The sequence below is a fragment of the Gopherus evgoodei genome, chromosome 7 (assembly GCF_007399415.2).
Source record: "Gopherus evgoodei ecotype Sinaloan lineage chromosome 7, rGopEvg1_v1.p, whole genome shotgun sequence".
Lineage (NCBI taxonomy): Eukaryota > Metazoa > Chordata > Testudines > Testudinidae > Gopherus > Gopherus evgoodei.
Window position 1 is genome coordinate 104,547,266 of NC_044328.1, and position 15,178 is coordinate 104,562,443.

Here is a 15,178-nt window from a genome sequence, read left to right on the forward strand (position 1 = left end):
TCTCTTGAAGATGTTTCAAGCTGGGCACTCAGTGATTGAGGCTCTCCGGAATCACTAGTCATTTTTGAAAATCACTCTAAAGTATATCCCAAAACATTTACATTTTGTTTACTAAAGACAACCAAAACTGAGTTAATGCAATATTTGCCAATGAATGGTTTAAATTCAAAGATATTTTCATGGCCAGTTTAGGAACAACTAAACACAAGCTCATAATGGAAATGTTGACCAAGTCTTTGAATAGCAGTTATTCCAAAAAGCAAGTACCTAATAGTGAAGTTACAGTAATTAAACAGCTCTTCAGCAACTTTCTATTTAAACAGTTGAATCGTGACTCTGCTTAAAAGCTTAAAGCAAAAGAAAAAGGAAGAGAGGGAAGAAAAATATTATAAGACAAACAGAAAGAGAAAGGAAAATATTTAGATTTCCTGAGTGATGAAAATAAATTCCAAAGCTATTAGTTTCAGTTCAAAAAGTGTATCACTTATATTGTTTATTATTTCTTTGGAAGATTTATTTTATCTTGAAATTTCAGAATGGTAAAAGGGTAAGTGTGAAGGTAAGAAAGGAGGTGACTGACCTGATCTGGAGACGGTCGGTGATTCGAGTGCTGGGTCCTCCCAGGAGACCGGTGATGGTGGTGGTGGTGGTGGTGGTGGAAGTGATGATGGTCATCATCATAGTTGTCTGCCATCAGTTTCATTCTGTTCTGTGTCTGAACAGAGAAAGGGAGACAATTCCATTGATTGCCTAGTCTGTTCATTCCCTTTGAAGCACCTGGCATTGGCTATTTCAAAAGACAAGATACTCGGCTAGATGGACCTTTGGTCTAACCCAGTATGGCCACTCTTATGTTGTTAAGTGCTGGAACATATCGATCAAATACAGTTGCGGCAGGATCTACAGTATGGAACCTACAGTTCTCCTTTCATTCCAAAATCTAAAAATGTAATCATAAGTCAAATTCTAAGCGCTCAAGCCAAGGGTCTGCCAGCAGAAGACAAATGCAGGACTGGGGCCTAATTAAGGAAAGAAAGAAAATACAGTGGGACAGTCTTTGTTTCTACTGATACCTCTCCAACCCCACTAAAGTCACTGAGCCAAATATGGTGCCAATTAATGCCCCATGCAATCACACTAATTTCTACACAAATGGGATCACAGAGTGCGGAATCTGGCCCAGTAAATTCATTGGGTTTTAGGAGTGTAACAGAGAGCAAAATTTTGCCCAATACTTTTGTGTTTACTATTGTAAAATATGAGTTCCTGGCTATTTCTTTTTCAATGTGTTAAGTTTTACTGAATAATTGCAAGATCAGATTAAAAGGAATATAAGTTTTCATGCATACTAGCAATTACATTAGCATTCACAGTAACAATGATGAGCGGTTATGGTGAAAGCCTATTTTCGCTTATTTTCAGGGTTTAATTGTGAAGTTGTTTCTGTTAAAACAATGAGGCATAAGAATCTGAAGATTGTATAATACACATACAGGCACAGCATGTTAATCAGTGAGAATAAGTTTTAACCAGATTCAGGTTAAGAAAACAACTGAAAAGATTTGACATTTCAGTTATTGACTTCTAGAGGTAATAAAATATAGTCGCCGCCAGGTGGTAATAAATAAGACGCTGCCTATGATCGCTATTACATTTTTTTCATATCATGTGACACTCAGAGCTCAGCAATCCAGACCTTGCTGGGTCACACTAAAATATTTGTATTATGTAATTTCCCAATCATGCAAACACTTATAACTGGACAGAATACATACTACTGTCAGTAGTCATTATTTAAAATAATTTCAGCGATGCTTGATACGTTGTAATCGAGAAAAAAACAACCAGGAGTCCTTGTGGCACCTTAGAGACTAACAAATTTTTTGGGCATAAGCTTTTGTGGGCTAGAACCAAAAGATTACCTACCTGCACCTGACAAACCCATGAACAAAATTCAGTTGTTTTCAAAGTCCTTACGCAGAGTTTGTTGGAGCAATTAGATGAGGTTGCAATTAATATAATTTAGATGTCAGAATAGTATAATAGGAATCTGCACCCATGTAGTTTTAGTATTAAACAATCCAATACAAACTTGAGTTGAAATACTGTTTGGAACCCTGACAGCAGGACTGTCTGGCTATGTAGACTCCCTCCTCAGGCCCTACACTACCAGCACTCCTAGCTGTCTTTGAGACACCACTGACTTCCTGAGGAAACTACAATCCATTGGTGATCTTCCTGAAAACACCATCCTAGCCACTATGGATGTAGAAGCTCTCTACACCAACATTCCACACAAAGATGGACTACAAGCCATCAGGAATAGTATCTCTAATAATGTCATGGCAAACCTGGTGGAAGAACTTTGTGACTTCGTCCTCACCCATAACTATTGCACATTTGGGGACAATATATACCTTCAAATCAGTGGCACTGCTATGGGACATGCATGGTCCCACAGTATGACAACATTTTTATGGCTGACTTAGAACAACATTTCCTCAGCTCTCATCCCCTAATGCCCCTGCTCTACTTGTGCTACACTGATGACATCTTCATCATCTGGACCCATGGAAAAGAATTCCTTGAGGAATTCCACTATGATTTCAACAATTTCCACCCCACCATCAACCTCAGCCTGGACAAATCCACAGAAGAGATCCACTTCTTGGACACTACAGCGCTAATAAGCAATGGTCACATAAACGCCACCTTATATAGGAAACTTACTGACCACTGTACTTACCCACATGCTTCCAGCTTTCATCCAGACCACACCACATCATCCGTTGTCTACAGCCAAGCTCTACAATACAATTGCATTTGCTCCAATCCCTCAGACAGAGACAAACGCCTACAAGGTCTCTATCAAGTGTTCTTACAACTACAATATTCACCTTCTGAAGTGAAGAAACAGATTGACAGAGCCAGAAGAGTACCCAGAAGTCACCTACTACAGGACAGACCCGACAAAGAAAATAACAGAATGCCACTAGCCGTTACCTTCAGCCTCCAACTAAAACCTCTCCAGTGCATCATCAAGGATCTACAACCTATCCTGAAGGAAGATCCATTACTCTCCCAGATCTTGGGAGACATACCAGTCCTTGCTTACAGACCTGAAGCAAATACTCACCAGACCACACAACAAAAACACTAACCCAAGAACCATCCTTGCAACAAAGCCCATTGCCAACTCTCTCCACATATCTATTCAGGGGACACCATCATAGGACCTAATCACATGAGCCACACTATCAGAGGCTCATTGACCTGCACATCTACCAATGTGATACATGCCATCATGTGCCAGCAATGTCCTTCTGCCATGTACATTGGCCAAACGGGACAGTCTCTATATAAAAGAACAAATGGACACAAATCAGACGTCAAGAATTATAACATTCAAAAAACAGTCAGAGAACACTTTAATCTCCCTGGTCATTCAATTACAGACCTAAAAGTCACAATATTATAACAAAAGAATTTTAAAAACAGACTCCAACGAGAGACTGTTGAATTGGAATTAAAATTTGCAAAATGAACACCATTAAATTAGGCTTGAATAAAGACTGGGAGTGGATGGGTCATTACACAAAGTAAAATTATTTCCCCATGTTTATTTCCCCCACACACACTGTTCCTCACAGTTTCTTGTCAACTGCTGCAAATGGACCATTTTGATTACCACTACAAAAAGTTTTTTTCTCTCCTGCTGGGAATAGCTCACCTTAATTGATCACTCTCATTAGAGTATGTATGGTAACACCCATTGTTTCATGTTCTCTGTGTGTGTGTATATATCTATATCTTCCAACTGTATTGCATCTGATGAAGTGACTGTAGCCCACAAAGCTTATGCTCAAATAAATTTGTTAGTCTCTAAGGTGCCACAAGTACTACTCTTCTTTTTGTTTGGAAACATTTCATTCTTAAATATGAAAATTAATGCCATTAAATTGACCAAATTTTGCAATTTTTTTAAGCTAGAAAAGCAAGAGGTTTGTAAAATAAATAATTATTTTGCTGTAGAAAGGCACAGTATGGGGACATTGTGAATTACAGGGATCATTGAAAAAAGAGATGTCATACCTGCACTTACTATAAAAACATATACTACAGCAGAGCTCCCCAGTAGGATTGTGTTCACTGGGTTGTGATAAGGGGGAGAGGAGATAGGTCCCCCTGTAGATGAACTCTGTTACCTCAAGTGAAATACCACAAAACATCCACAGGCAGCCAGGAGCAGCCAGAGGTAAGATGCATAATACCTATTGGAAAACACTTGGCAAATATTTAGCCACTATCAATATTTTTATAGTATTTCAGGAGCAACAAAATGTTCAAAAAAGGATCATCTCAGTGTTTCACATAATTAATTCCTCCAAAGGACAGGTGGAAGAGTAATTGGAACAATGCCCCATCCTTGTAATCAAATACATTGCTACATGCTAAGTCCCTGACAAAGCCGTATTTTCCATTTTGTTTCAAAAGAGATGATCTTCCATTTCCTTTTAAAACAATGGAAGAATGAACAGCAAAAATGACTGAATACCAGAGCTGGTTGGGAATCAAAGTTTCAATTTTGTGCGAAACTATGTGATTTCTAAATTGGTTTTGTACTTAATAGAACAAATGTCAAATGCAGAAATTCCCCATAAGAATTTTTTTATGCAAAATTTTGTTTTGGATCAATCAAAACATTTTGTTTTAATTTTGACTTTTAAAATGTTAATATTTTATTTTGTATTTTTATTTTATTTTATATTTTAAATTCATTTTATAAATATAAAAATTGTATAACATAAAAAAAATAATAAAAACCCCATAAAAAAAAATTTCAACATGAAATGTTGAAATCAACATGTTTTCACAGAATGGGTTTGTTTATTTTGGAAAAGAGAAGACTGAGAGGGGACATGATAGCAGTTTTCAGGTATCTAAAAGGGTGTCATCAGGAGGAGGGAGAAAACTTGTTCACCTTAGCCTCCACTGATAGAACAAGAAGCAATGGGCTTAAACTGCAGCAAGGGAGATTTAGGTTGGACATTAGGAAAAAGTTCCAAACTGTCAGGGTAGTTAAACACTGGAATAGATTGCCTAGGGAAGTTGTGGAATCTCCATCTCTGGAGCTATTTAAGAGTAGGTTAGATAAATGTCTATTAGGGATGGTCTAGACAGTATTTGGTCTTGCCATGAGGGCAGGGGACTGGACTCGATGACCTCTCGAGGTCCCTTCCAGTCCTAGAGTCTATGAGTCTATAATGTTTTGACTTCAACATATCAGTATTTTTAGATCAAAAACATTCCAATGGAAAATGTTTGATCAGCTATACTGAAAATCAGTATAAGTAATGCAAAGGGAGCAGGTGAGATGGAGGAAGAGTGAGGTGGCCTGTTGTTTAGGAGAAAATATGAAGTAATGGAGGGTGGCAAAAGGGAGCAACAGTTGAACATGCACCCATTGGCTTCACAAGAGCAGCCACTCAAGGCTACAAAGAACAGAGCACTTATGAAGGTGGAAAATGTGAAAGCTACTACCAGCAAACTTATCTCAAAGAAAAATCTATGGAGTGGCCCAGCGGTACCCAAAATTTAGACAGGTTTTGTGGTAAAGCTTCTGTGAATGTCAGAAATGGGAGTACAATTAATTTTCTGTCTTTTGCCCCTCCTTTTGTGCACTAAAATAAATACCTAAAAACTGAAATTGAACAAAATACTAATTAAAAACATATCCTTGATATTTGTTGCATCTTTAAGTTAATTACTGCAATAAATGAACCTACATCCAGACTCTTGTTTCAAGAGGAAGAGGTATAGGAAAGGAAACCTCTAAATACGACAGTGGTCTAAGGCCTGTAGAGGGTCTTCATTTACAACTGCTCTTGCATTTGGATTAGACTTCCTGCTAAATAATGGAAATGGGTTCCAGTCTTATCTTTGGGCCTTCTCTGTATCTGAAGCAATGGCAGCATGACTTGCACAGGTGCCATACTGATATTTGATGGTGCTCCATGCCTGATACTCACCCGAGCCACCTTGTAAGGTGTGTAAAGCTGCAGAGAGGATGTTATATCCTGTTATTCTACACTGACAAAAGCTTGTCTCTCTCACCAACAGATGTTAGTCCAATACAATATATTACCTCAACCATCTGCTTTCTCTAATATCCTGGGCTGCAACAACACTGTATACCTCGAAAAAAGACATTTAATAACTGAGTTACAACTTACTACTATGATGTATATTTGGAATAGGAAATAGTGTTGTTATCTCCAGTAGTGCAGTGTGGAAACTAGGAGTCAATTTTTGTGTGTGTGTGTGTGTCAGTCAACAAGGATAACAATGTAGGCACAAGACAACAGGTAGAGAAAGGAGAGTGAACAGCTGACATTTTAAACCAAGACAAGCAGCTCTAGATTATACCTGTGCTACAAGTGTTAGATGGTTCCCGCTATAAAGCATACACAATGGACATGTAAAACAAATTCACATACCAGAGACATATTGAGCAGGCTTTCTTGGATGATGAAGTTGAAAGTTCAGCACTGCTAAGACAGGTGGGTGAGATACATTTGTGACAGAACTTTTCCATCCTAAAACTATCTCCATCATTGGTGTCAGAAAATATTTTCATACCTGCTTATTCCATACTGGCACCTGACTCTTTTTAGACCTCTATTTTCCCTATCAACATTCTACTTCCAGTGCATCACAAAACATTCAATGTGAGTTGACACCTCTCAATCATTATCCTGTGCTAAGAAAGGATTTGCAGTAGTGTACCCACATTTTCTGCCTAACAAAAGTGTAATAGAACATTCCTAATACATGGAAGGAAAAGATTATATGTATTTTCATTAAATGTCCGGAATCATTTAATAACTTGGAATGGCTGCAGGTATCTTAAATCTGTGTGTTTACTAGAAACAGAATATAGAAAGATTTTGTGCTGACCTGTAGCTGTGCACTCATTTGTTTATGTTCTAAACTTAATAAGAAGAGGGGAAGAGATTGTGTGTCAGTATCTTTCTCATCAGCATAGCACTGAATGTTTTCTGTACAATTAGAGCCATTCCGCTTCCTCCACACTGGATAAGGGGAGAGAATAATATGACTGTGTGTACTTATGCAGGAGTTTCTTCTAATTTTACCAGAGGATCAACTCTCTCTGAATTATTGGTAGATTATTTGCATTTATACTCAAGAAGGCAGGCCTTTTTCATGAGGGTGAAAAAGTTGGAGAACAAACGGACAAATAATAACCCAGTTACTGTAAATACTGTAATATCTTTCCCCTTTGGGGAAGCTCCTAAGATTTTATTAGTTTATTTTCTTATCGATGAACAGCCTTAAATTTCCTACCTTTCAACTGTATCCCATAAAAGAATGCAAAAGCTAAACAAGATGATATATGCAATCCTAAAAGTGTCTCCTATAATGAGGTGCTGGGGATTAGAAGTGTCCTGGGATAAGAACTGTAAATGAATGATGTAATCTTTCTAATTTGGTGCTGAAATATAAATAAACCACTTCTAATGTTTCTTTTTTGTGAATGCCGTATTGCAGTAAAAATATGCACAAAGCAACTGTGAATGCTAAAGGAAGTTTCCTTTAATTTGTCTACACTGGGAGCAAAGTAGTAAGAAGTGTGAAACAGAGATGAAAAAATATCATGTTTTGATCAGACACCCTAAACCTTTTTTAAAAAACCTTGCTTTTAACTGGCCTCTTAAAAATGGCACCAAATTCTGGTAAAATATGTTTTGGTTGGTTAGTCCTCTGCAGTAATAAGTTAATATGAACACTTAAAGATTAAATTTTTGTTTCACTTGAGCTACCATTAAAAAATACAGTGCTTCTGTACTAAACTCTATTTTCCTTAGGATATTTCTTACAATTTAAGAATGAGATCTTTTTGGATCTTTAAAACATTTTATAAATAGAAGTCCTTTTTGGGAAAAAGTAAACAGTCAGGAAATATAGTAGAGGGATATAACAATCTTTTCCAGCCATTTCTAAAAAGCACAATACTCTGTACCCCTTGCATCTGACGAAGTGGGTATTCACCCATGAAAGCTTATGCTCCAATAATCTGTTAGTCTATAAGGTACCACAGAACTCTTTGTTGCTTAATACTCTGTATGTTACTGCTGGCTGTTTCACTTGCAAACTCTTTTAATGTTTGGTAAGCTTTGAAATGTCAGGTATATTTTTATTCCACAAAGAAATTCATTAATCAGATTGCAATTTATGCAGATACCTCAGGGCTTCATACCTACACTTGCAAAAAATACTACTGGATTTTTATTGACCACGTGTTTAGGGCCTAGGTTTAGCTGAAAGACAGCACCTCCAACAGCACAGTGTCCCAAGACAACATGCTGGAACATTGGTTAAGTACTGACTTAGAGGGAAGAGTGCCACCTACTGACTTGGCAGTACCATCACATCCTGCAGCATCTAAAATTTACTTGAAGATTTCCCATCCAAGCGATTGCTAAATGTTTTCTATTTAGCTTGTGACACTATAGTACATCAGAATCTGCAGTTTTAGTTTAAAAAATTGGAGTATCTTAATCTTAGAACCTGTATAGTTCAGTACATGTGGGTGTTTAAAATGTGTCAACTTCAAGTCTGCACCACTTGTGGCTTTGTAACTATTATTTCATAGCTATTAAAGGCCAGTTTTTGAATATGTAATATTTAAATTCTCCTCTCAAACTGTTTTAAATAGAGCAGGATAGGGTCTTAACACACAATTACAACTGCCAATTATTCCAGTAGCCAAAAGCTAGTATGTTTTGTGTCTAATATATCTTTACATACTTGCTCTATATATTTTGTAAATGATGCCACAGTATCAAATATTGTCCTATCTTCATTTTACTAACTCCCACTTTATTCTATAATTCCACAAATAAAAAACTAGTCCAACACATGCAGTCTTTAAGTCAAGACTGGATATCTTTTTAGAAGATAAACAATAGCTCAAACAGAAGTTATGGGTTTATTGCAAAAAATTACTGGGTGAGGTTCTTTGGTGTGTTCTATTCCATAGTTCAGACTAGATGAAGATAATGGTCCCTTCTGACCATTAAATCTATGACAACTCCAAGAGAGTGTTTTCTCAAATGCAAAATCCTGGATATCTAGGTATCATTTTAGTAATGTATATTATATCTTCAAATTCTAAAACAAAAAAGGATTGATCTAAATTTCTAAATGTGCAGCTTCATTTAAAATTATATGTGATATTATGGCAACAAAGAAAGGAACACAATAAGCCTTGCTTCTTAGACATAGTTAATAATAATAAAATAACAAATAAGCCAATACATCATTCCACCTCGGGCCTTATCCCACCCCACCTGTTATAATCGCAGCCTCTCCAGAAGACTAAGAAAATAGATGAGCCTTACAATTTTCCCTGAAGATCAATATATTTGCATTGTTTTCAATCAAGAGTGAGGGAATAAATTCCAAAGTTGAGAGGCGAGAATGTAGACTGCCCTTTTGACCACTACCTCTCTTTTATTCTGAAGTAGCTCCAGTATCAACATCTCCACTTACCACACCTGTAGCAGTGTGGCACAGGGAAAGAGAGAATCTTTCAAGTAGCCAGAACCCATGCCAATTAGGGCTTTACAGATGAAAAACACCACCATATATCCTATCTGGAAACCCAATGGTGCCTTTGGCTCCTAGTAAGACTCACAAAGTGGGCAGCAGCATCCGATGCTAGTTTCAGCTTCTCAGTGACTTGCACCCCAGAACAAGGTGCTATAGAAGTGCAAAACATAATTATTGTTACATTTTCATTGCATAGTGTATTGCTGATCCTATACTATCCACATCAAATCATTTACTTATATTAATTCTATTTTCTTATGTTAAAAGTGTTACCTACTGATATTACTCACACTAGCTTTATACAATTGAATATTTTCTTATTATGGTATTGTTTAGAGTATTTATATTTATAATGAAAATAGATGAAAAGCCTGAACATACAAAATGCAATATATTAATTAAATGTATCTCCTATAAAGATAACTAGTTTTAGCCTGAACAATATAAACTTGGCAAAATAGTTTACTCTTACGAAGTTAATTATTTATTGAGTAAATACAGTGGTGAGTGCATCCCTTCTGTGATATGGTTATGTAATAAATGAATGAAAGAGAAATTAAAAGCAGCTAACATCAAGATACATAAGTATAATAATCTTTAAGGCTTGAAGCAATTATCTTTGATCATTCAACATTGCTATTTGCTGAGTTTCCAAAGTCACATATGGTGGGGGTAACTGAAATTTCACCCATTTACTAAAGAATTTATGAGTAGCCTCTAAAGGAAAACTGACAGATATTTCATATCCTCCCAAGATTCAGTGCCATTTAAGCAAGGACCTACTGAAACGAAATGAAAGTCTTTGATTGACTGGTAATAGACTCAATAGCTTAACAGCAATCTGTAGCTGTAAAACTGTAATATTAAAACTGTCTTTAAAAAAATATTTTAGCAAAGTAGCAATAGGGAACTATGCTTTCATCAGTCATCTGGATCAAGTTAACAACAAAACTCTCACAAGTGTGGTTTAAATGAAGAAAAAATAGCAAGATTTGTTGCTAAGGGATATATAGAGATAATATAGTTCAATAGCTATTACTTACCTTTGGATTTTCTCCCCCATCTCTCCTCACCAAATGGAATTTGAAATATTTTCAGAATATTCCCCTACTATAGCTTATTTCCTTTATGTAAAGTGGTGAGGAGATAGATGTAAAGTCTACTGCTACATTGCAGGCTGACAATTAAAACAAGGAGTTGGAAATCTCAATACACGCATTCTAGTTCCGACGGACTTGTGTGACTTTGGGCAAGTTACAAAATCTTTGTTCTGTGGATGCTAATACAGACAGGGATCCTGATATTTTCATAAAGTACTTTGAGAACTTTACATGACAAGTGCTATAAAAGTGCACAGTATTATTCTTATTGATTTATTATTAGTAATTTAGTTCTTTTTATTTAAGAAATTAATTTTGGAAAACAAGTGACATCTCATTTAGCTTTGAAATCCCCTATATAAGAACTGAAACAAGATACTTAACAGTACATAGCTCAAATAAAGAATCAAAATATTTCCAGAATTTGTATAGATCAATGGGACCAGTTTAGACCTAGTGTATGTAAATGCAACACCAATTGCTTTTTCAGTAGTACTTGCACTGAGAACTCCAGGACTAAATTTGGTTGGATAACCATTAAAAAGTTTTCCTAAACAAGTCAATTAAATCCAACGCGTCATCTCCAAATAAAATCAAGTATTTTGTCTTAGAACAGCATTTTTACACATACACTGTAAACTGCTATCAACTGCAGACAACTGAAGAACCTCAAATGCTTTGTGCAAGACACAGAAAACCTTAACTGCCTATTGGAAGATACTGCTGTAACTGATTTGTAGCCTGACAAAGTTACATTTAATTAAATACTGGACAATACACACTTTACTTAGCTTTAAACACTTGTAAAGTCCACTAAATCAATTTATCTTACTTGTCAACTGACAACCTCTTCAAGGATTTTAACAGTTTGCATGAAATGAAGACGCCTATGTAAACAGTATGTATTTATAAGCTAAGGAATCCAGACTGTGCTCCAACATGTAGACTGAATATAAATGTCCATTACTCCTGAATTAAAACTATGAAAATACTTTGTGATATAGTTATAACTTTTTAAATGAACATTATGGTGACTTCTAAAGATTAGTGAAGTGACAATAGCAGGCATTTAAAATGGTTTCTGCAGAGACTGAGCTTCCAAACATTTGGCAAAACAGAAGTCCAAATTCTTATTTTTATTTTACTTTTTGGCAAGTTTATTTGTTTTTTATTTGTTTCACTTTGCTGCTTGCTCACCATTTAGTCTTGTGAGTTTCTGGAATTGGTAACTTCAAACTTCAGTTGATAGGCCCTGCAAACATGTTCAACCTAACTGCCATTTATCTTCAGATCCTGAACCATTTAATTTTGAATATATTATCACTGATTAGAGAGCTCCGTCTCCCCAGATAAGTGCTCTGTCACTGAGACGATCAAATACTAGGTTCAATTTACCAGCTAGATATGACACTTAAGCAGGATCCCTTCTGCATGAGTTAAGCTGAGTCTTGTGGCTTTGGTAATTTTTTTGTTTAACCTTCCAATTGTAGTTATGGATTCTTTGAGTGTAGATTCATTGGCTGTGAATGCACCTTGGCTAAAGCAACACAGATATCCTTGAAAAGCTATGAAAATTCTTTTGAGACATCTTTCAATTCTAAACTGTTGATTTTTTTCCTGTTTATAACAACATACTCCTTGGATCAACAGATGACTCAGAATAAAACCTTAATCCCTAAAAAGCCATCAGCAGTACCCCTTCAGAAAATAACTCAGCCAAAGGGACTTTCTTGAACTGAACATGGCAATTCCTCCCTTGTCAAGGGAAAGGATTACCTAATGGTATGGGCTATGAATTTTATGATATCCATGGAATCAAGCAACTGAATTCCACTAAGAAAATTTTTCACAGGAGCCAAAAATGAACACTAGCCCCAAAACACCAGGATTGAGATTTGCAAGGTTAGGAGATTTGGAAATAAAAAAAGGTGATGGAAATTAATGAGTGATACGTGTCCAAATCTTCTAGTTAGCTTTAAAAATCTCGACGCAGATCTATGAAAGGCATCATGAAATTCAAAAGGACGAAGAACTGACATTTAGGGGAGATAACCTATATAGTACCTTTACTGACATGGTAAACATCTTTACAGTTCCCTCATACTTTTATCTACTTATTACAGAAGTGCTAGTAATTAAATCAGGGATCCCAACCTCTTTTCTATATATGAACAATAAAGTGTGTCCTCCCCAAAGTTACAGCACCTACTCTTTGAGTATAAACTGAATTTTCTGAGAATTTACAAGCAAATCTAGTAACAGTTTATAACTTAAACATTTTTTAAAAGAGTCTTTTATGAAATGTAGCATCTGTCAGTCTTTCCTTTCTCCCGAATGACAGAGACCCTTCAAATCTCCATATAATTAACATTCATTCCAATCTTATGTATTAGCTTAATTCCAACTATATATTTAAAAACAGCCAACTTATTAATGTTTATTGTTAATTATTGTTCTATTTAACTGTCATACTTATACAGGCTACAGACCTCAGGTCACCTCACATAACTCAAGTGGTGCCATTGTAACAGAAGTAATTCAACCAATCACCCTCCTTCATCTGTAGCTAATTTACATGCAACAATTCTATAGGGTTGTAATGAGATGGACTGGTCACATGTCAAGACTTCTCACTGGTAGTTTATTTGGTCCATTTGTCACTGTTCTTTCAAGGTTCTGTAGCTGTATATTTACTTGGATATCAGTGCTTGAAAGGCCCTCAATGGCACACTGAGGCAGATGTGTCAGGAAAACTGAGACAATAATATAAAGGAAGCCACTATATTTCAGAGACATTGAGCTGCAGGGGCTACGATCCCCCACTCTCCTGTAGAGCTTGCTGGTCTCTATATAAGATGTAAGGCTCATACTACGTATCTTGATATAATTAGAAGTATTATTCTCTGGGTTTCTTATTTATTGCTCATGTATTATATTTTTAATATTTTTTTTAAAAGAAGAAAATTCCAAGATTAAAGCTATGTTAAGATGAAGATAACGTAGTGAATACAGCTCAACAGTAGAAGGACAAATAGAAGATGTCAGGGATGCTGTAATTATTATGGGAGGGAATATTTAAACATCTTTGAAAATCAGTTTTATTTAGTCTGGGATCACAAATGCTAAAATGCCTTAATCATGATCTTATGGTTAGTGGATGGCATCACAACAGGGCAGAGTTAAGTTTGTCTGGGTGACTTAACTGTGTATTTCCACACTTTAACATATCTGGATTTTTTTTAAATGCATCTGAATTTCCTGGGTTTGTAATTAATGGTTTGGGATAATTATAACATCTCTGTAATGTTTTCTTAGCTTTAAGTCACTGATATGTACCCTCAACCTTAACTGCATTTTAACATAGTTTTTAAATCTTGGAATATAGCATAAAGCACTGCAGGTATAAAAATTTGAGAGGTTTTTTTGTTTTCAGAGTTCTAATTCCAGACTGAATAATAAGGGTGCTGTTTCGCTCACTCAAACAATAGATGATTTCTGATGAGAAGTGTGCGGGTCAAGATAGATGCAGGTTTGGCTATCCTTCTACTTCCAATTCCTGTGTAGTGATTTGAGAAACAATTAACTTTGACTGCAGTTGGCAAAGTATTCTGAGCATGGATATAAAAATTAGAAATGCTCTTTTACCAAGGTAAAGTGTAGGAATCCATAGTACTTTTGGTCTATGGGAACAGACAAATTCTGTGTTCTTTTCCTTCCATCTATATCCCAGTCTATATTAAACAGAGCCTGCATGATATCTACTAACACGGACAATTGGTAGAAAACTTAGGAGAGTGTAAGGTGACCAGATATCCCAATTTTATAGGGGCAGTCCCGATATTTGGGACTTTTTCTTATATAGGTACCTATTACCCCACACCCCTATCCCGATTTTTCACACTTGCTATCTGGTCAGCCTAGTAGAGTCCAATCATTGGAGGATGTGTTCTTGAGCAGAAATTTCTGTCATCAAGGTCCAAAGTGCCTGACAATAGGAGTAAGGAGTAATTGTGAGGAATACCTTAGTTCTCTTAAAGGCCAACCTTCATCCAAGGTCTCACACAGCTGCAAATCAGATCCAAATTAGATCCCTGATTAACTGTGTAGTAATATTTTAGGAGAGAAAAATGTTGACAGATTATGTACCAGAAATGGAAGTACAATTTATCATGCAAGAAAAATTCTAGGAAATATAAGCAGAATGAGACCATAATAATTAGCTGTTTTAAAAGTGATGGAACAGTTCGCAGATTTTTTTTTAAAGTTAACTGCTAATTTGAAAGCTAAACCAAGACGTCATGGGGTAGAGATAAAAGAGTAAGTATGTGAAGCAGAAAGGATCCTAGGGGAAGTACATGGCATGAGCCAAAAGAGGCCTGGATGGCATAAATAAACCTTCCAGCAAAGCAGTCTGTCTGCCTAACCACCTGAAAGCAGGTTAGGCA

At 36.1% G+C, this 15,178-nt stretch overlaps 1 protein-coding gene across 5 annotated transcripts in view; it reads right to left on the reverse strand.

Annotated features, from left to right (window-relative positions):
* The window catches only part of ERC2 (ELKS/RAB6-interacting/CAST family member 2), an 840,807-nt gene that overhangs the window by 197,829 nt on the left and 627,800 nt on the right, over positions 1–15,178 (reverse strand). For all 5 annotated transcript variants that reach the window (XM_030570319.1, XM_030570317.1, XM_030570316.1 and 2 more), the window contains one exon: positions 581–715. In XM_030570319.1, coding sequence (XP_030426179.1) covers positions 581–715 — 135 coding nt within the window. The remainder of the gene's footprint in view (positions 1–580; positions 716–15,178) is intronic.